At 43.6% G+C, this 21666-nt stretch overlaps 1 protein-coding gene across 1 annotated transcript in view; it reads left to right on the top strand.

The window, feature by feature from the left end:
- The window catches only part of PTPRB (protein tyrosine phosphatase receptor type B), a 61523-nt gene that overhangs the window by 173 nt on the left and 39684 nt on the right, over positions 1–21666 (top strand). The window contains exons 2-4 of the mRNA XM_049792084.1: positions 1155–1547; positions 10139–10377; positions 16200–16476. Coding sequence (XP_049648041.1) covers positions 1155–1547; positions 10139–10377; positions 16200–16476 — 909 coding nt within the window. The remainder of the gene's footprint in view (positions 1–1154; positions 1548–10138; positions 10378–16199; positions 16477–21666) is intronic.

Below are 21666 nucleotides of genomic sequence, written 5' to 3'. Positions count from 1 at the left end.
AGAGGAACGGGGGGCAGGGCAAATGTAGCCCGTTCTGTTTAGATTTCTTTCCAAAGGAAAATAAACTGTCTCCTTCTATGCTGGAGATACCTCTTCTTATTTTTTAAGAAGATGTCCAGGAGCTGAGCTTTGGGACAAGATCTTCGAAGGGGAGATTCCTATTTTTTATTCCTACTTTGTGAAACTTCCAGAGCCAGGAGCTTTCTGTGATGCTTAGTTAGAAAATACCCAGGTCTGTAATAACAGGGGGATGACAAACCTCAACCAAGGGAAATAAATACACGTTGGGTTTATCACTTTGTAACTAATGAGGCTGGAAGTGTTCAAGTAACTGAGATTAAAAAAAAGAGAAAAACCTAAGCAACATGTGGCAGGGAGGCTGCATTTGAAATAACCAGTTCCGTGTTCTGTAGCAAGTATGGATTTTTGTGTTGGTAACTTTGGGGTTTTTTTGATGAATGCATTGTATTTCTCTTCATTTGAGTGTTTGGTGTTGATCTTTAAGTGTGGTGGCACAAAGAGCTAATCTAACATGAATTGGGATGGTCACAAAACTAACAGCTAGAGACGTTGGAGTAATTCCAGTAAAACAGATGTACTTCCTATCAGTAAAGAGCCTCCATTCCTGTAACAGCACAGGCACTGAGAGGCACACAGATTTGGGAAAGTCTTCTTACATGTTTTCTTCAGAAACACTACGAGTTTTACTAGAACGATTTCCAGGCAGTAAATTATACTGTAAAAAGACTGTCGTAAAACTGAAAAAAAGACTGAGAGCTTGTGTAGATCTCTGTATGCTTTCAAGCAGGGGCAGTGGGGTATTTAGAATTGGTATTTAAAGGTAATAGTTGTTGGATTTCTTTTATATCCAGTTTATTCTTTTCTTCATTTTTATATGTAATGAAGGTCAGGGTGACCTTTGCCACAATAGTTTGCTTTTTGCATTCTCACTCTTTACATTACCATCATGTGGGTTGCGAGTTTGGGTTTTTTTTAAAATAGGTTCAGCATATGGAAGGTTCATGAAAAGTTCAACACATAGAAAGTGGAAAGAAAGATTTATTTGTTATTGTATTTTAAATCATCGAGAATTTGCTTTTTGTTAAATAACCGTGTTTAACCTATTGTATTTTTCTGGAATTCTCCTCTTCCAGAAGCGTTTCTGATTATCCATGTCCAGAAACAGCAGTGTCTTTCAGAAAAGAAAGGAGTCATTATGGAAAAGTGCAATATGACCAACCTCAACCAGCAGTGGCAGTGGATGGCAGATGACAGGCTCCTCCACGTGAAATCTGCCCAGTGCCTGAGCATCTTTACGCGGTCTGCCCTGTCATCTCGCAGCATTATCGTTGATTGTCCCCAGGCGGTCAGGTGGACTTGCCACGAGGAGGATGGGCTCCTGAAGGTGGCCAACAGCTCGCTCTTTCTCACAAAGCAAGGTCAGAAGGTAATGGCCAAGCAGAGTAAGAAATACCTTCATACATGGATGCAGCTAGAAGCCAGCGAGACGGGAAAACCTGTTTATGTAAATCTGTGCTCAAAGCAAGGTGAGCTACTCCTTCAAGGAAGTATCCTGGAAGTTTTGGTAACAAAAATGTCTGTTTTATGCTAACTCAGATGTTCAAAATGAAATTTTATTCATACAGAAAAGCTTTTTTCGTAGTTGAAAAGAGTTTAGAGAACCATAAAAAGAACAGCGGAGATGAATGCTCTCTTTCTCACAACTCGTGGGGCTTTTAAGCCAGTTTATATTTTCAGGATGTCTCTCCTTTTCTCTACTCCCACTCTTTGGATCAAAGTGCTTATGTGTAAGCTCAGCTCACTATTCTTGTATAATTTCCTTTTTCAATCTTAAACAGAATTGTGGGTACTAATTCCTAGTATTTTAAAAAAATAAGGATGTATAAAAGTCCTTCTCCTCCCCACTCTTTTTATCATACAAATCCAGATTCAGTCTGTCAAGAGCAAAAGACATCTGAAAACCAAACACGTGCACAATTATTTCTCTGATTAACCCAAATACATGATTAGAACAGACATGGCTTACACATTCACTTGTTTACACAGTGTCACTTTGCCCTTAGATGCAATATATATGAGAACACTCAAAGTCCTGAAAATAACGAACTGAATCAAAAATCTCAGAAATTCTTGCAGTAGCACTTTGAGATGCATGGGTCTGTGCACATACTGACAGGTGTGTTGGTAGGCCTCGGTGATTATGTTTCCATATCCATAGCAAAAGAGAAGGTAGAACATTTTGAATACTGCTTAATAACACTTTCCTTAATGTCCTGTTGTCAATCCTGCCTGACAATCCTGTTGACATTCTTCTTGTGCATTATTAAGCAGTTCTTCATGGTAAATAAGAACAACCTGTAGAATTAAGCTGTTTATTTGGGGAACACACAATTTATTCTTGTCTTTACAGGATTAAAAAAATGTTTTATGACGCAATACTTTTGCATACGGCCAAGTTTTCAGAGTGTTTAAAACAAATCCTTGTTTCTTCTAACCTTTCTAACCTCCCAGTCATTGTAAGGCAGAGTTTCAGCATATTTGCACTTGCAGAACTCTACTCACAGTAGCAGGACTACTCATCTGAGTGGCGGTCTGAAAGAACAGCTTGCAGAATCAGGGAATGGAAAACTGGCCAAGATGCCATTCCAGCCCTCCCATGTGTTTTAGAGATTAAAAAGGCAAAATCATTTGAAGTCCTGTGTATAGGGTGAGTATGGCTTGCTTATTCAAAGACACCATGAAAAGTTAAGATGAGGTACGCAGGCAGTGTTATTTTTTTAGATAGCTGGATGAAGTGTGGCCTAACAGAGTTAAAGTAACCTTACATCCTTTTCTTAATCATCCTCAGAGGAGAAGCAATTTAAGACCAATGAGTACTGAGTAAGACAATTGTCACGGGGTATTAAAGCACCTTCTCATCTATACACTGTGCTCGGTCCTTTAATGAATTTACCTTCATTTTCCTGAAATTCTCTTCATAGACAGGCCTGTAGATCTACTTTAAGAGTCTCACTGTGTCAGTTATCTCCTTTTTGACAGCTCTGGGAAGCTCTGCTGAGAAATCAACAGTACATGATGATCCTCAATACCTAACTAAGAATTCCAGGTATATAAGAAACTCATGAAGAGTTGAAGTAGTGCAAAGAGGTTAATCTTTCTAATAATAATAGTAAGTACTACAAGAACAAAATCTAGTGCCCACAGTGCTGGTCCTGACATCCATATGTGTGTCAAAACTTTCAATGTTGAATACGTAAAATTAGTCTTCCAAGAACATCTGTCTACTTTCATTGAAAGCAGCAGTGGATCAGCCTAAAATAACATATTCAGTCTATATTTAGCTAAGATAGTAAAAACTGAGTAAAGTCTTTGGAGATGAAATGGCTGTAAGTTTTTCTACTCCTGACTAACACCATATTTTGATATAATTTACCCTTTGTTTTCATAGTACTCATAAAATAGTTCGGTTTTGGCAAAGGAGTAACTCACTGAATTGCATCCCAAACATCTTATCAGCCCAGCTATAGTACAAGCTCCAAACCCAACAACTGCAACTACCTTTTATTCTGGACCTAACTCAAATACCAAGCATGATTTTTCTGAGCCTGGGGAAATTCTGAGCTTGGATTTGGATTTCAAACCAGCCATCTAAGATGTGTTTGGATATCCATGTTTTGCTACAATCCTGACCTAAATGACTCTTTGTGGAAATCAGGATCAGTCTAAATATGTATCCCATCTCTGTTCATCAGAGATCACTTTAAATCTAACAGCAGACAGTCCTTCTCACGCAAACCCATGGCTGAATCTGGCCTCTGGCTGAAACAGCTAACATGAAGAAAGGCCAGGAGGTATCAATCTCCCTTGAGATGGTGAAACTTCAGTTCTCATCAAATTCATGAGGAGATTCTGGGCAGAGAGAGGGATGGTCTCTATAGTGCTAAGGCCTTCTTTTCACTAGCCGGCTGTTGGGTCAGAGCTTCTCTAAGTGCAGGATCCAGGAGAAGGGACGGGAATGGAAACAGGGAGGAGGAAAACATGGGGGAGGTGAAGGGGTAGAAGGCAGGATGACTGCAAAGAGCAAAAATTGTTGCATGTAAATAACAATTGCAAAACAAACCCCGTCTCCTCTTGTATGTCTGGAAAGCACCCAGAGCATTACTAATGCTGACAGACTAACACCAGTGTCACTTCTGAGTTGTGTAAGCAATTCTTACACGCTTCTTTCATTCTGGGTAGATTAGTTTCAGTAAAATATCCAGTTAGAGAACAGAGGCGATGCTATGTGACACCTCGAGTATTATCAACAAACTTCAAAACCACTGCAGACCAAAAATTATTCACTAAGTGGAGAATGAGTTCCAACAGGGAGACGCAAGTCCAAGCTGTACGCGGCAGTTACTCACTGAGATCCAGAGATTGTCACACAGCCTGTAGAGCAGCCTGGATGCAGAAGGTGACATGAGCTGTTTTGTAAGACGATGCTCTGCGTTGCATTCCTCTTCTACCATATTATACATATTAGGGACATCTCCTGAAGGAACTGTAGCAGCAAAACCCTAGAACTGTGGATATCAAGACAAAGCTCCATTCAAAAGAGTAGCTGGTTTTGTGGTGGAGAATGGTTTTATTACTTACTGTTATGTGCCAAGTACTTAAGAACCGTAGTGGAATCTACAAGATATAAAACAAGCTGGACAAGGAATTCAAATACCAAATAGAGCATCTTCTAATCTCCTGTTTCATTTGCAGTCTAAAATAGACAAAATATCAGATACTATGTATGAGCCAAAGCCTGATGTGCCATCTGACGTTCAGGCTGTTACCTCCACAGGCCTTCCTCCTTTTCTACCCCGGTTTCTAGCCCTGTATCTTCACTTTCACGTGGGCTTCTCTCTCCCTCTTATCCCATTCTCAGTTTGCCTGCTTCGTATCAGAACCTGAGCTTACTGAGTTCACGTGCCACTGCTGACACTTCAGCGGGTGAGACGGAGAGCAGAAGAGCCCAGAGCAGTGCGCGCTCAGGGCATGCTCCGAACCACTGGAGCAGCAGCAGCAACCGCAGAACATGGTCAGGGAAGACACATATATCTTCTTTGGAAAGTGGAAGAGCACCAAAGAAAGGTGGCAGAAGCACAGAAGAGGCAGCAACTCTTACCATTTTTGCGGCCATGTTAATATCTCTGGGCTTTAATTTTTCCACACCTTTAGTGCTTGTGATGACTGCAACGATTCATCCATAGGTTCACAACAGGTTGGATTTTTGAGTGTGTAACCTTTACAAATTTCTCCAGGATAAATTAGAACAGTGAGAATCAATATTTTCATTCCAACTTCAAGTTGACCCAACATTTTTTTCCTAAAAAACATTCACTCAAAGCCATTTTTATCTCCCCGAATTATTATTTTACAGGATTTTGTAAGTAAAAGAGTTTGCTAACATCTCTGTGAACCCGTGAAATACCAAAAATTACTTGAATCTTCTTTCTTTGGTCAAAGCAATACATGGCTGACCACTTTTGTTCAGCTCCACCTGGAAAAATAAAGGCATCAATGTCAGATCCTTGGACATAATGACAAGATCTTTCACACAATCACAAGACCTTGTACACAATCCAACAGCATACTGACAGAAGCTCAAAGATAAATGTGTTTTCACATTTTGCTTAAAAGAATTGGAAAAATCTGTAGTACAGCCTAGGTCTTTGGTTTTCTTAAATTTTCTAAGTCTTAGTGAGGCACAGTGCAGAGAGCATAGAACAAAATCAGCTCAGCTACTTTCACAGGGAAAAAATGGAATGATATGAACAGCTTCCCAGAGCAACCAGGAGGATGGCAAGTCCTGCTTTACTATTTCATCTTCTGCTCCGAGTGCTAACAAAGATGCAAATTCCAGACAACTATACTGGTAATTTTCATGATTACATTCTCTCCCCTTATTTTGTATGGATCTCTGTGTAGAAGCTGGAGTGGGTTTCAGCTTCTACGTGTCTAAATGTAGGTGTCTGAAGGAAGGGCTTGTTTCAGTTTTCCCAACAGAGGTGCTTTTTGCCATTTGAGATGCTCCAGGATGTCCCACCTGGCCTCTGACTGCCCACCCAGTAAGGCATATGTCTCCCGTAAGTGCTACAAGAGCCCTGAGCAGATGCCTCAGATGCCCTAGGGCAGTTCAGATTGCACTAGGCAACTACATTTAGGCAACTGAACCAAGTCGTGGGTGTCTGTAGTGGGGTTAATGGAGTGTAGATAACTTTCAGTGACCAAAAATCCACTTCAGGGTGAGCGGGGTCTATCCAGAGTGTCAGAAATAGGGCTCATTGATAGAGCTATGGTATTATCACCGTAGTTATCTGGGATGTTCTGCCACTACTGGTGCTGAAAGAGCCTTTAAGTGGCTACTTCAGCATTTCAAAAACAGCCAAGTGAAAGAGCAGCTCAGGATTAGACTGGAGTTTGGAGACATTTGACCTGTCTGACATGAGATACAAACATCGCTAACTCCTACAACATTTCAGATAAAGAAGGTAAATGTTTTTCAAGTAGCATAGATTTTGCAGTTTTTCAAAGGTCTGCATTGAATGGGAAAGAAAGGACATTTAGTGGATTTTGTTCTTCTATCACACTCCTACATACAACAGAAATCTGAAGTAAGTTTTTTAAATAGAGTCTTTGTTTCTGCAGTCTATTTACAAGTAGTTAGACCGCTAAAAAGATAATTCATTTTGTCCTGCACATACAGCGATCTTAAAACAACCCCTTCTAGTTTCAAGTCCTGCTGTCAGCAAGTTAGATGCAGTCTTACAGAGTATTTTTTCTTATACAATAGATATCTGATGTTTCACTAGCAGTTCAGCCTTAGTTTTCTGAAACTGTGCTTTAATAGGGTAGGCAGATTGGTACGATGCAAGCTATTTCAGAAAGCTGCACCATGCTGGCTCGTCTGAGTCTGAAGGCACCACTGTAGGGCTCTCAGTACTTGACAACTAATCAGCGCTCTTGCTCATCATACATGCAAAATGTATGGATTTCCTTTTCTTGTAAGCGGCCTGCTGCTGTGCAGATGGATGCAGTCTGCAGTACACCCCATGGATGAAATATGCGCTTAGTCAGAATGTCATAATTTCTCCTGGGTGTGCTACTGATTATTACAATGGTATGTTCACACACTGTATATCATTCAGCCACTAGTGATCAACGTCAGTGTCACTGCTGCAGTTCTGCTCCCATGAACAGTTTTATGACTGATTTTCAAAGACACTGCTAGAACAATGCTAAACACTTCTGAAAAATCCCACTGTTGAGATTTCTGGGTACTTTACTGATGTCCAGATGGGAGGTGAGTTTTTTCTGGTTTAAAAATTTGGAACTCAAGTTGTGTAGAAATCTGTTTGCTTGGGGCTTATAATATGCAGTTTTCTTTTATAAGTGCCTGCTATTGAAGAAGAGCTATGACAGTCCTTATGCTAGGACCATAGTGGCTTTCCTTAGAAAAAGAAAATAAACCTGGATCCTGATTTCCCTGAAGTGAGGGCAGATATGAACCCTACCCAGTCCAGTGTAGGATACATGGGAAGTGCTGGTACGTATATCTGAAGCTCCAGTATGGCATAGTGCTATGCGCAAGCCATTTCCATCCATAGGCTACAGGTGACAGACTGCTGTCAGTCTTTGCTGGGAAAGAGCCTTTAGCTGGAAACCCAGCGTAGCCCCGAGCTTAACAAGAGGGGTTGGGTTGTGCAGTGACCACGTGCTTGTTCACGGTACCTCCTTGGGCTGGTGGAACTTTTCTGAGGACCAAGCATTTCGCTTCCAGGAGGGTCCAGCTCTCCCCTCGGCTCCTGCACCAGGAATGCTGGTTATCCCCTGGCTGCTGAGTCCCATAAATGTCGCTGGCAGCACCAGCTTCCCTTTTATGGAGCAGCAGTTTTCCTAAAGCACAATTGCACTGGAACGCAAACGTCTTCCTGTTGGAATTGCTGCTATTTGCCTGTAAATAAAGCCAAGATTTTTTTTTTTTAATGTGTTTTAAAGTTGGGTGTGTAAATCTATATTTAGGAAACCAATTGAGTGGCCTTTTTTTCTAAGCAGCTGCTGACCACTCAGATGCACTTTTTTTTCAGCTGTCTTTCTATCAGTAAGTTCTACTCCCTGCTGAATTTGGAGATATCTGAGAAGCACAGAGCCAGCAGGCCTAACTCTTTACAAGTCCTTGGGGCTAGCATTTCTAGTTGCCTAACACAGACTTTCAGAGACTCGCAACTAATAGGAGATCCCCAGGAACAACAACTGACGTGGAATTTAGACTAAGTCTGGACTTGTGTCAGCTAATGGGTTTGTTTCAGCAGCTGACAACAGCTTGAGCACAGGGCTGCCCCTGCCAGACTCTCCCCTGTCCTTTTGGTGGGGGCCATGAAGGTATGTGACGAACAGACACTGCACCATAGGCACTCTGCAAGGGAATTCGGCAAATGCGTCAGCATGAGGATGATCGTGCAGTGTTGGACCAGACCTGAGGGTTCGATGAAAACCTTTGCACAGGTATAAGACAGAACAGAATTAGATCCATAGTATTGTTTTCAGTGCCTTGATTTGGAAAACTATTTGATCAACACTTTTTGTAATTAAATGGAGACTTGGAGACTTTTATTTCCAGAGAAGCACAGTTGGATAAAAGGAGGGGAAAAGTTTAATCTGGGTATCAGCCCATTCCAGCAAACAAGTCCTTTTCAAGAGGATCCAAAACCGTGTACCAGGTGAACGCACTGTGCACAGGAAACACTTGCATGAAAGTGTCTCATACAAGGGCTTACAACCCCACTTTTATTTCTGGATGCCAATGAGAGCGATGCAAGTTTCTTTATATAGGCATGTTAACATATATATATACTTACACATATACAAAAAAACCCATCATGTTGACTTCAACTTCATGGAAGCTCACCCACTGATCCTTTGGGTAAGAGATAATCACATGTTGGCCTGCTAAGACATCATAATTGCACACCAAGTAATTACATTGGGAAGCTTCTGCTGCAATTTAACCCAGTCATTAAATTTTTTTTAGAGGGTTTGTGAGCTAAAATTGTTATAAATGGCAACCAGCCCAGTGGCTCAGCAGCAAAACAAGGTTCTGTCATGCTGGAGACCCCAGTTCAAGGACAGACAAAGTATCTTGGGCGTTGAGCCAATGCACACTAGCTGTGCTCCAGCGATGGCAGGGCAGCTTTCTGTGAGGAGAAGGGGCCAGTGAGTAATCCCAATCGCTTAGCTGAAATGTGATGCTACCAGATGTAGAGGCCACCAAAGCTTGAACCCTGCCCTCACAGCCACAAAGAAAGGATATTAAATACATACCAATGGGGAGGAAGAGCCATGAAAATGTGGAGGAAAAATGTGTAGTAAAATCTTTCCTGCGCTCTAATTGCAACTTTGGCGTTCTCTGAAGAATACGTGACTAAAAAAGCAAATCCACCATTATATTTGCAGACACTTCAGTTAACTGATACAATTGTTAGCTGAACCTTGGGAAGGGAGCAGTCAGGGGTTAGCATGGGCTCTGCATGGGACTGATTGAAAAATGCAAGAGGAATGTCCCATGTAGGCACAAGGAACTTATCTTAAACAAATAACTTGAAGAAAAAAGTTCTCAGACAAATTATCTTGAAAAATTATCTTGAACAAAGCCATATTTTGAACTTACACCAACAGATGGCAGATGAGGAGCTGGCCCATGTGCTTACAAAGGCAGGGGTTTGACCATATAAAGCTGAAACCATGTGCTGTTTGATAGACTCAAGCAAGTGAAAAAGCTACAAGTGAAAACATTGTGCTGTTAATGACAAAGTACAACCTTTCTCTTCACTTCAGAATCATTGATGGACTGTATTTAAAATGAATGGTATGACTGTTCAGGGAAATTAATTTTTTTCTGCTTTTGTTTTGCACAGACTTTGGTATTGATGCAAAATATATGTTTGCACTGAAAAAAACCCAACTATAGAACTGACAGGTGTGCTTAAACTACTTAGAAGTTGTATCAGCCACAGCTATTGACATCTAAAGAATTGGTTATAAAAATGTACAGCTGAGTTTAATTACATTTCTTTATTTGTCTTAGATCTCCAAGATGCAGACACTTCTGTATGGAGTACTAGAACTACATCCCCCCCTTTAAACGCTGTTACCTCTAGGCCTGAAAATCTGCTGAAGAGTAGCACAGAGATGTTCATAAGAAACGTGACTGAACACTTCAGTAAAAATCTCATTGAAAACCTCTACTTTGACTTGAAATCTGCGGTAACAGAGAAAGCCTGGATGCCAACAACTACTCTTCAATACTCTAGCACTACAGAAGAGGTAAGGCAGAAGAATTATTGATTGATTTTTATTAAGCCTGCTCCACTCTGTGGAGCCTGATAGCTATTACAGGTGGATGTTTCGTGGACTAAAAAAAAAAACAGCTGCAGGACTAAGTTTTGTTCTTTATTTTGATGGGATGATTTGTTCATGCTGATAGTGCCCTTTGCTAGGAGCACAGCTGCAGAAAAATTCTGTCCCTTCTGTACAGCACAGTCCTGGTGTGCACAATGCATTGGCAAAATGTCTAAGCTCGAGGGAAATTCTCAGGATAGATGAGGAGCAATGGAAAGCTCACGGATGTGGCAGGAGCCACAGGAGCCTGGGTATCTGCTCTTAGTGAATTAGGCTCTGCCACTGGTTTGTTGCACGATGCGAGGGTCTAGCTCTAATTACACTCTAAGAATCACAGTTTGTTTTATGACCTTATTTAGGATAATTGTGTCCTAAAATTACACACATGCTTTACAGATCAAAGCAAGTGAAATCTGAATGCTTTAACTGGCCTTACAAGGAACCGTGGCCTTGACCCTGGTCAGCTTTTCTACTGACTGATAGGCAGAGTGGAGACACGCAGCCGCTTCTTGATCTCTGCTCTGTCCAACCACCAACAGCCCTGGCAGAGGAGGGGAATGGGGGTGCCAGCCCCATCCATAGAAGGAGCTAATGGTGGGCACTCAGTACCCCCACATCAGTTTCCAGTCTTCCTTTTCTGCAAGGCCCAGTTAAGTAATCTGAGAGCAAATTTGGAATCGCCATTGGCGAAATGTGCACGGGCAGTTAGAGCTAAAGCATGCCGGGCATCATTGGTCACTGTAACTCTAAGAACGCATAGTGGTTTAGAACCGAAAACCCCTAAATTCCCTGTGGCTTCTTCTTCAGGAGACCACACTGCACTCGGTGTATTGGTGCAGGCAAACATGTTGTTCCAGTTACTACTTTGGGTGTCAGTGTTACTGTGGATAAGACTAAGAAACCTGTTTTATATTTGGGAGGGCTGTGGACAGAGCAATCTGTACAATCTAGTATGAACAATATCACTAGAGACAGGGAGAAAGGAGAAGTAGTGTCACCCAGGACTATGTTGACCCAAATAAACAACTCGAAGGTTTATGGACCCTGACGCTGCTGTTCTAGTGCTGAGGAGGGGAAGGGACCGAGCCGATGATGGATGCACTGCACCCCATTCCATAGCTGATGGAGAGGGTTCTTTTCAAATACAGTTATTCTGGCTTGGTGCAGGCATGCTGAACTTGTTTCCCCATGCCCTCTGTCCTTATGCATACCTCCTGCGCAGAACACTGGTCTCCTCCAAATGGAAATGTCCTATGTAGTCTGGTACTATGCTGCCTGCAGCACTCCCGCTAAATAATCCCACCAGTGCCAGAGAAATGGCACCGTTTGAACTGAAGCTACTGCCTCCTGTGTTCCTACCCCAGTTCACCTCTTGATTCACGTGATTTGCACTGAGCAAGTTGCTTAGGTCAAAGCTTTCAATCCAGAATCCTGATGATAAGCACTCTAAGCATATCCATGAAAAAAAAATTCATTAATATCTGTCCCTTAGAGCCTCCAGGCAAGTCTGGACATTTGCATCTAGATACACCAATTTAGACACACAAACTTAATATCTTTGGCCTCCATCTCTGTTTCCCTGTCATTAGAGTGGAGTTTAAAACATTTCGGTCAAACTAGCCGGGAGGTTTAAAGGATTAACCGGATTTAACATGATACTTTGAAAAGGCATCGACTAAGTAAGTGCTGAGTATTGTTGTTAGGAAGACAATACCTTCCCTGAACTGCATTTGCCCGGGCTAGGTCCTCTTGTTTGCAGAAGTAAAGCCTTGATGTTATTTGTCCCTGAGCATACCCATTTTGGGGGGGCACAACGGTGACACTTCAATCAAACAAAATGTTTGGTTTAGAGCAGGCTTAGATTTCAAGTAAAACTGCAGCTTGCACTTTCAAACGATGACAAAAGCTATGCAAAGCCCATTTCCTCTTCATTAGGGAGACAGAGAGAGAGGTTGGTGTTAAAAAAAAAAAAAAAAGTCAGGAAACCTTGGGAAAGTGTCTGAAAGGGGCTTTGGAGCCTGCTATTAGGGACACGTCCGGCCACTCCCAAAACTCACTTCCAGTTCTTTTTTTTTTTTTTTTTTTTTTTTTTCTTTTTTAATTAGTTTCTTGGCTTGCCACACAGATCGGTAAGTGTTAAAGGCTGTGTGACTGCTGATTTGCTAAAAGCCCATTTATTCAATACTAGTCTGGAAATAGTTACTCGCATTATGTTGGCTATTTTATATAAACATATTGCCACCAGTGAATGATGGACCCCTCCTGTTTTATTCCAGTGCTGGCATAGACATCTGTGTCAGACCTTACCCTTACAGCAGCTTTGTGCTGGATAACGTACAGAAGGAAGTCTCAAAACCCTTAATAAAACAGTAATTTTCTGGTAATACAAAAAGGTAGTTTTAAAGATTTTATGATAGCAAGAATAAAAGTAATAAAGTAGGAACTTCTAAATTATGGGCATTGCGGAGAAGCAGCATCATCCCTTTTCTCCACACGTTATGTTAGCTGGAAGAGACAGACAGACATTTCCAAGAGTCTTTGCATTTTACTTGTGGTAGGTTCAATTTCTTGCCTGATTTTTTTAAGTTTGCACTGTTGTCTGGGTTTTTTTTTTCCTTTCACATATTACATCTACTTAACTAACTTACACCTACATATCCGAATTACATCTTCCCTACAAATTCAGATCATGGATATTGTCAAAAATCCTTACAACATGAGCTCCACTTTCCAAGAAAAAAGCAGGTTATTCCGAATATTGTCATTTTCAGAGAGGGGTTTGAAGTAATCCAAACATCCTGATAAGCCTTTCAGATTTGCTCTTCTCCAGTGCTGGAAAAATATTGGTATGGTTTATGCCACTACGTCTAAAAAGCACGATCATCTAAGGACGAATTTACACTGGAAAACTCTCTTACCTTGAACTGATTACAAGACAACTATGCCATTTTAGTCCCAGTTTAGGTCTAATACACACACCTTGTGTTTTCCATCAACAGTTTATCACTGTACTTAGCTCTTTGGGGCACGGTCCCTCCTTTTTTCTGAAGTACATAAAACATCTCTTCCAAGGGACATCTTGTTCTGCAGTGGGCTTGAGAATGGCATAATAATCAACACATATTTATATCATCTCTTAAGGTGATGTTCATAAAGTTATTAATCATCCTGAGTTTTGCAGAATAAAGCCCAACACTTTCAGTGCCATGTCCCTAGGACTGGGCACGGAGCTCCGCTGGGACAGATGAAGCTTTCCATAGGTGCAGGTGCCACCCACAAGCACTGAAACTTTTGTTTTCTGAATGGAAGAATGAGAGCTAAGGTTTTTTCTGACATTTGTATCTTGTTTGACAGGCTGATGCCCAGAAAAATCCTACAGCAGCTCCCCTAAAAGGCAGACGAACGTTCGTAAGCCCTAGCACCTTTTTCTCCCTCAAATGGGGCAAAAGTGAAACAGAGATGGTGCTGAATTAGCTTGAGGTGCTGCTTTTAAAGGTTAAAATCCCACTTGCATCATACAGCACAGAAAGATGCAGGAAAGTGCCGTTCCCATTGAAGAAAGTAAATGTCAAATTCCTCCCCCTTTATGCCATCTCAGATTTACCCCATGGCTGCTGGGTTACTGTCTATTTGAGTATCTGAAGGTCCAAAACACTTCTGGCTATGCTTCTTCTCCCTCACCCCACCTCACACACACATACACGTGAGTTTTAAGAGGCTGAAACCTAAACAAGAAGGAAATGGGAACGCGTGACAGAAACGGAGAGCTGTGCCGCGGCTGCAGACGATTCGGACTTGCGCACAGCTCGTTTGGTGCAGTCCGAAAACGGAGACTTTCTTGCTTTCCGTGGCGTGTGTAATTTTAGCTTGGGAGTTATTCAGGGGGATGTGGGAAGGAATTGTTTCAAGGACGCAAGTCGATGCGGAACAAAACAAAAAGCCGAGATACAGACGGGCTACTCCTCAGCTCGGTGTCGGGCTCTGCCGCGAGTCTCCTTGCCGCAATGCCTCCGGTCGCAGTGCCACAGGGCCAGCGAGAGGACAGAGGCCTTGGTGGTCCATGGCTAACCCCTAAAAACGTCCATGTTTGGGACACGGGAGCTGGAATGGTGGTTTAGTGATGGCTGAGGCCAAGAGAAGGGTGGGTCAGGAGATGGGGCAGGTGCGAGGGGTGGCAGGTGGGAGGGCACCCGAGGTGAGGTGACCACGAAGAAGGGCAGGCGTGAGGTGAGGCGGCCATGAGGGGTGGCGGGCGTGAGGAGAAGGGGGCACACAAGGCAAGGCAGGTGTGAGGAGAAGGAGGGATGCAAAGCAAGGCAGCCATGAGGCGAGGCAGGTGTGAGGTGAGGCGGGCCTGAGGTGAGGCAGACCTAAGGCAAGGCAGGTGTGAGGAGAAGGGGGCTGCAAGGCAAGGCAGCTATGAGGTGAGGCAGGCATGAGGGGAAGGGGGCATGCAAGGCGAGGCAGCCATGACGCGAGGCAGGCGTGAGGCAAGGCAGGCGTGAGGAGAAGGAGGGACACAAGGCAAGGCAGCCATGAGGCAAGGCAGGTGTGAGGTGAGGCGGGCCTGAGGTGAGGCAAGCATGAGACAAGGCAGCCATGAGGCGAGGCAGATGCAAGGCAAGGCAGCCGTGAGGAGAAGGGGGCATGCAAGGCAAGGCAGCCATGAGGCAAAGCAGGCGTGAGGTAAGGCAAGCATGAGGTGAGGCGGGCCTGAGGTGAGGCAAGCACGAGGCAAGGCAGCCATGAGGCGAGGCGAAGCGGCGTCAAGTGAGGTGCAGCCGGCATGAGGCGGGAGTGCTGCCGCCCCCCAACAACAACGGCACCTCCTGAGGAGCTGGGGGGCCCCATGAGCCAGGAGGAGCGCAGGGGGAGCAGCCCCGGGGGGAGAGCCGACAGAGGGAGGAAGCAGCAAGGAAGGAAGGGAGGTGAGGTGGGTGAGGACCCACAAGGAGCGAGGGGCGGCATCCCGGGACCTGCCTCACGCCGCCGCCCCCGGCCCCCCCCGGGGGGGCCGGGGGCGGCGGCGTGAGGCAGGTCCCGGGGTCGCGGCGCTTCGCCCCCCGCAGCGAGACGCGAGGAAATCGCCTCTTGATTGCGGAAGTCGGCGGGAAGGGCTCCGGCAGAGTCAGCCCGGGTCAGAATGGCAGCGTGGGAAGCGGCGGCCGCCTCCCCCGCCTCCTCCACTCCTCCTCAGCCGCGGGCAGCCCCCCCACCCCACCCCGGTGGCAGGGAGGCGGCGAGGAAGCCGGGGCAGCCCCGAGCCGCATGCAGCAAGCGGGCGGCCCGGCAGAGGGCTCGGCGGCCGCCGCGCGGAGCCCGGCGGGGAGCGGGGGGCCCCCGGGGCCCGCCGCGGCCACTTCGCTTCTTCGTACCCCCCCCCCCCCCCGCACCCACCCCCGCCGCCTCCTTTCCCCTCTTCCCCTCCCCGCGAGGGTTTTCGGTGTTAAAAACTGTCGGCGATGCTCAGCTATGGAGCGGGATTCGCCCTGTGGACGGCGCTGGCCCTGACCAAGGTGAGCGGCTGGGGCTGGCGGTGGCGGAGCTCGCCCCTCGCAGGTCGCAGCCCGGAGCGGTGCGGGGGGGACGGGGGGGGACGGGCGGGTTTGCCCCGCATCGGCACGCAGCGGGGACGGGGTTGGAGAGGTGAGCCCGGAGCAGGGTGGGGGGGGGGAAGGAGGAGGACGGCCACCGGCGGCTGGCGGGAGTCCGGCGGTTCTCTCAGAGCTTTTCCCCGCTTTCCGCAGGCCGCGCCGGGGGAGGCGGCGGGATGCAACGCCAACCTGACGGAGCGTCGCGTCGCCGGGCAGAGCGTCCGGCTGCGGTGGGAAGCCGCGGGCCGAGCCTGCAACTTCAGCCTGAGCGGGCGCTCGGAGGACGGGGAGGCGGTCGGCTGCCAGCCCGCCCCCACGGGCAACGGCTCCTACGGCTGCACCCTGCGGGGCCTGGAGGCCGGGACCTGGTACCAGCTCCGCATCGAGCCGTTCGCCGACGGGGAGGCTGTCAACATCTCCGTGCAGACAGGTACGGGCGGCGGGCACGGCAGGTGCTCGGGGAGGGACGCCGGGCTTCTCCTTCCCGTCCCCGTGCTTCGGCCGGCCGTGAGAGGAGGGCGATGCATTTGCAGCGACTGTAAGCCTACGGTGTTCGCTGAACGTAGCTATCCTGCGCTTGAGTTCTCTTTACCCTGCTGCCAGAAATAACCGCTGCCGAAAGTGAACACAGCAGGCTTGAAAGGAGAAGGTGTTGTGAGGAGACTAGGTCAGTGCTGGGAGTACATTTCTGCCGCTCCCTTCAGCTGCCGTCCAGCAGAATGCTTTAAGTAGTAGCCTGTAACATCCTTTGTGCTCATGCAGACCTGTTGGCTTCGTAGTTCCTCAGGTGATAGCTTATTTACTGTGTTAAAAATACAATCTGTTTCATGGCAGGTGGATCCTGTTCAAGGATAACTTACTGTTGCAGCCCATTTCTATACTTTTATTCTCTCTAACCAGAGTCTAAAAGTCAGAAAGTAAGGCTGAAACTTCTTGCTTGTATGTTTTCCTTGAATACAACCAGTGAAGTTTTAAAGATGTACAGTTGTGCATAGGGCACTTACAGTGTCATAGCCATGACTGGCTGTAAAAATGTTCCAGCAGTCTGCCAGAGCGCTGCCAAGGAAAGCACCCTTTCTGCATGCGTGTTTGTATATGCGTGTGAACAACTCAGCTGTGAAGCGATGAACGACAAAGAGCCCCTGGCTGCAGTGACAGAACTGGACTCTTTCTACCTGTATTAGTAGTTTTTTAAAGATGGTGAAATACAGTATTGTCCAGCAACCTTATGTCCAGGTAACATAAGACTCAAAACAGATGTCTTAGATGAGGTCCATCATTAAATGCCTCCCTGATTTGCTCCTAAAGTGTTAGTTTTGGAGAGGTACTTTGCAGTATTAGCATTGAAGATTACAGCAGCCAAATACTTAACAATTACCGCTTCAGAGATGTCGTTTACTGTCAGACCCTTTCCGTGCATTAACTGTACAAATGCACTAAATACCCTCCATTAATTTGCTTTGGTAACTTGAGTTAAAAGAAGTCTACTGACACATATGCTGGTGTGACAGCTATACATTAAGCACAAGTCATGTCACTTGGTAAAAATGAGTAATGATTTCTATGCAGATAGTGATTTACATCTATGTCATGCATCATGTCAACTGTTTTTAACATTTGAAATATTTGAAAACTGAAAGAATAAATCAACCGTTACCAGAGTGACAGCTATAAATCACCATTGTTACTGGATAATAGAGATCTCTTATTGAATACTTGCGAGAAGCAGAGAAGAAGATACCACTTTAGACCACATTTTGATTAATGCATAATCATTTGGACAGTCGCTTGTACATGTCATTTATGACCTTTTTTTATCAGTAAATAGATTTTGCAAGACTGTAAGATAAAAGTGATTGGAAGCAACTGCTGATTATAGCCATATTTGTAGCTGATGTCAGAGTGAAAAGACTGATTAAAGTTTAAGTTGAAATACTGCAAATTAGTGGGCCACAGTTGAAGTGAGGTTTATGTTTGGTTTTGGATAGCACAGATCAGTCAAAAGCATGAAATAAGAATAGAGGAACTGTGGAGGTTTCCTGGAAGGACAGCAACTCACATTGCTCCTTGGTTCCTTGCTTCCCTTGATTCAGTCACATCAGTTACGTTGCTTGATGGTGTTAAAAAGAAGCAATTTGCTTCAAAATTTATCAGGTTTTTTTTTTTCTAAGGAATATATTGGGTTTGTTATGCCTGTCAACAACCCATGCTGTACTGTCAATACTATGCATTTCAATGCAGTACAAGGAAGGATTATTCCTCTGTATGTTTCCACTAGGGGCAGCACTTCAAACCAGTTTTCTGGAAGCTCTTTTTCACCTGTTCCTTTGTAACTTGATGTCAGTAGTTTTGTTTTACAATCTACTGAGCCTGAATGTCCATAGGCGTGTGTTCCTGGAAACTATCCTGTGAATATGGAAGTAGGAGCAATATTTTCAGCCATATTGTAAACAAAATTCCCACTGATTTGGACGGTAGCGGAACTGAGCTATCATGGGCCGTCTAAAAACATGATGTCTGACCTTGGTACTCAGTAAGGTTCCCTTCCTGAGCTCTTTGTCTAAGAAAGATAGGCTAAGCTGTCTTTTGGAGGTGCCCAGCTTTCTCCACTGTCTATAAAAGGAGCCTAGGTTAAACCAGGCACCTGAAGTTTAGGTGATTGAAGGTAAGTGAGAGGAATCCCATCTCCTGTGTTTACTTTTGCAAAATGAGGTTTTTGAACATCTGTATTGTCTCGATACAATAAATGTACATAGAGAAAGTTGCAGATTCATTTATATACCTAGTTCAGAAACTTTAATTTTTTGCTCATATTCAATCCTGTTAAAATTTTCATGTGCTCGTTCCTGTTATGAGTTCAGTTTTTGTCACGTTTCTTATACAAAGTCCTGGAGTAGCTAAGCTCATAAAATCCAAAATATTATGTTAAATTTTGAGTGTGATCTGTTCTGACTAGGGCCTTAAGGTGAAAGTGATGAGTAATGCATACCGTAGTTGCAGTTGTAATGTGAAGGCTTGGAGAGGACCAAATCCCTAACTTAATTTGGCCTTTTGAGTATTTAATTTCACATTAAAAATCATAGTTATGACAATGAGTAAAGTCTATGTTGTTTGCAAGTTTGATATTCCAATAAAGTGCGCAGCTGACCAAGACTGCGTAAACTCTCAACGCCAGACCCTTTGTGAATCTTTGAGTGGAGAAGCAGCTTCTACTTCACTTGTGGATGCATAGGTCTGAATCCAATAATGTATGGAATACTGGTACAATAATCTGCACTGGTCCACTAAGGTGGAGTCTCTTTGCTCAAGAAATTTTGGTCTATGGGTTATCAATTTAAAAGGGCAAGTATTTAATCCTCTAGAGCAGAACTACAATAGGTCCTCCAAAATAATGGAAAATACAATCACGTATGCACTATAAGCCAGGTATACACAGGCATGCAAACACACGTACAATGTTGGCAGTTATGCTATTTTGGTAGAATAGGAAATGAAGAAAAAGCTGATAACACCATTTATCCTCTCTGAGCTACAGATAAATTTTCCACTGCAAACCTGAGATTACAGATGCTAGTAGGCACAAGTCTGTATATTTATTTCACATTAATATTTACCATTTGTTAAATTTTTTGAATATATATATACACAAAACATCACGTAAAACCAAACAACTACTCAGCATGCTTGACATTGTAAAGTTGGGACAACACATGCACCTGTCAGTCCTTTCATGTTATCTTCTTTATTGTTCTCAGTAAAACTATTTCTGTGAGCGCTACTCTATGAGAAAAGATGGTAGGGTTGTGTCTTGATTTCAGATAAAATACTTTTTAAGTTCTCAATCTCCAAATGTCTGTGTGCCAGCATGACTATGTATTTCAGTAGTGTATTTTCAGTGAATGACTAGGTCTTTAATTAAAATTCTACTTAAAACAATAGGATATGAACAGATCCTAAATTACAGTTAAATTTGTGAATTTCAATTCTGAATTGAATTCAAAATACTGGTCTTGAGTGCCATGAAAAACAACTTGGCAATTCCCCTGCTTTCAAATATATCTTCTAAAATAGGCTTATAAATGCCATTTGCAGCATTGTTTTCTACAAAAATATTGCAGTGATATATTATGTTACTGCCTAATCCAAGCCACCTGTACTGAGACAACTAACAGGTAAGTAATTTTTTGTCAGAAAAATTGGTAAATATTTGAATGAAAAGAGGTTAAAAATTCTACCTTCTAAGACACAGACTGGTAGAGTATTCTTCCATTGTAATATGTAACTCTGTAAATGCCAGAAGCGTGGCTTGGCCACGTGTTCACTCCTGAAAATTTCAAATTATTTGAGACAAATCTGATTTATTAGCCATCTGTAGGAACTACTACTGTGGACTATAGGCTGTATAATCCTATCATCCATAATCATGTAATAGTTATGATCATCGTCTCAAAAGGCAGAGTACAAGAAGATAAATAACCATGTTTTAAAGGTTTTATAGGTTGCATATCATCCCAAAGAAATGGATATTTGTACTTCATAAGGATAATGAAACCAACCCTCTTTACTTAATATTCAGAAAAGTCCTTGTGAAGTAGGTTACTGTTTTATGAATAGGGAAAACTAGGAAAAAAATGGATAATTTGGTAGGAAGATGACGGAGACTGGCAGGAATTCCCTGTTAGTCAGTCCTGGGCTTGTATCTCTTTTTTTTTTCTCCTTCATAAGGCAGAAGTGTTTCTGTGCTTACAGGCTGTATTTGGGAGTCATGTCATTGGGATTGGACATAACCATATCTATTGTTTCTGTAAAATGCATCTGTAGCAGCTGTGCACACAAAGCATATTCTTTTCCCAAAAAGTGAAAATGGAGATGGAATATAATTCAAACACCATTAAGTCTGCTGGAAGATTCCTGTGTAGACCAGGAGACATTAATTCGTATAGTATCAAATGGTATAAAAATATCTTTGTGAAAATATTTTATTTCTGTGATATATCAGTGTTGTATCATTGCCAGCAGAGACTTGTATAACAATGTAAATGGCTTTTTAAGTGTTTGTTTCCATCCAGGGCTCTTTCAGGCCAGGCACTTCCCAATCTCATTGTTCCTTTGTTCTAGCGGATGTACAAAGCACTGAGTGTTTTGTTTTCTGGACCAGATAGATTAGATAAAGTCTGAATTTCTGAACTTCACCTTCTAGGCACGCAACTCTTTTCTTTGCTAATGCACCTTAGAAGACAGATTACCCAGGACAGTATAAGTGCTTCTAAAAATGCAGGTGTCTTCTTTTGTAGAATTTGGCAAATAATGCAGATGACAACGTTGATTACTTCTGCAGGACTAAGGAGCAGTCAACCTTATCCTAACTTTGTCAGAGAGAGTGTTAAACTTCTTGACAGTTATGACTGGTCTCTTGATATCGGTCAAATGAAAACTTTTTCAGCTGGCTGTGCATCTGACCATATATAGTGCTGGAATTTATTTCTGACTCCCAAAGTTTGACCTTTCTGATTAGAACAATTGCCTTCAAGGAACAAGATTATACCCCCACTATTCACTTTTGCCAACATAATAGTCTTTAGTGGCTTAGTATATTTTATAGGTGGAGCTGGTAGTCAAG

The sequence above is a fragment of the Accipiter gentilis genome, chromosome 34, assembly GCF_929443795.1.
Source record: "Accipiter gentilis chromosome 34, bAccGen1.1, whole genome shotgun sequence".
Lineage (NCBI taxonomy): Eukaryota > Metazoa > Chordata > Aves > Accipitriformes > Accipitridae > Astur > Astur gentilis.
Note: the sequence above shows the minus strand (reverse complement) of the source record. Positions and strands in the feature narration are given on the sequence as shown.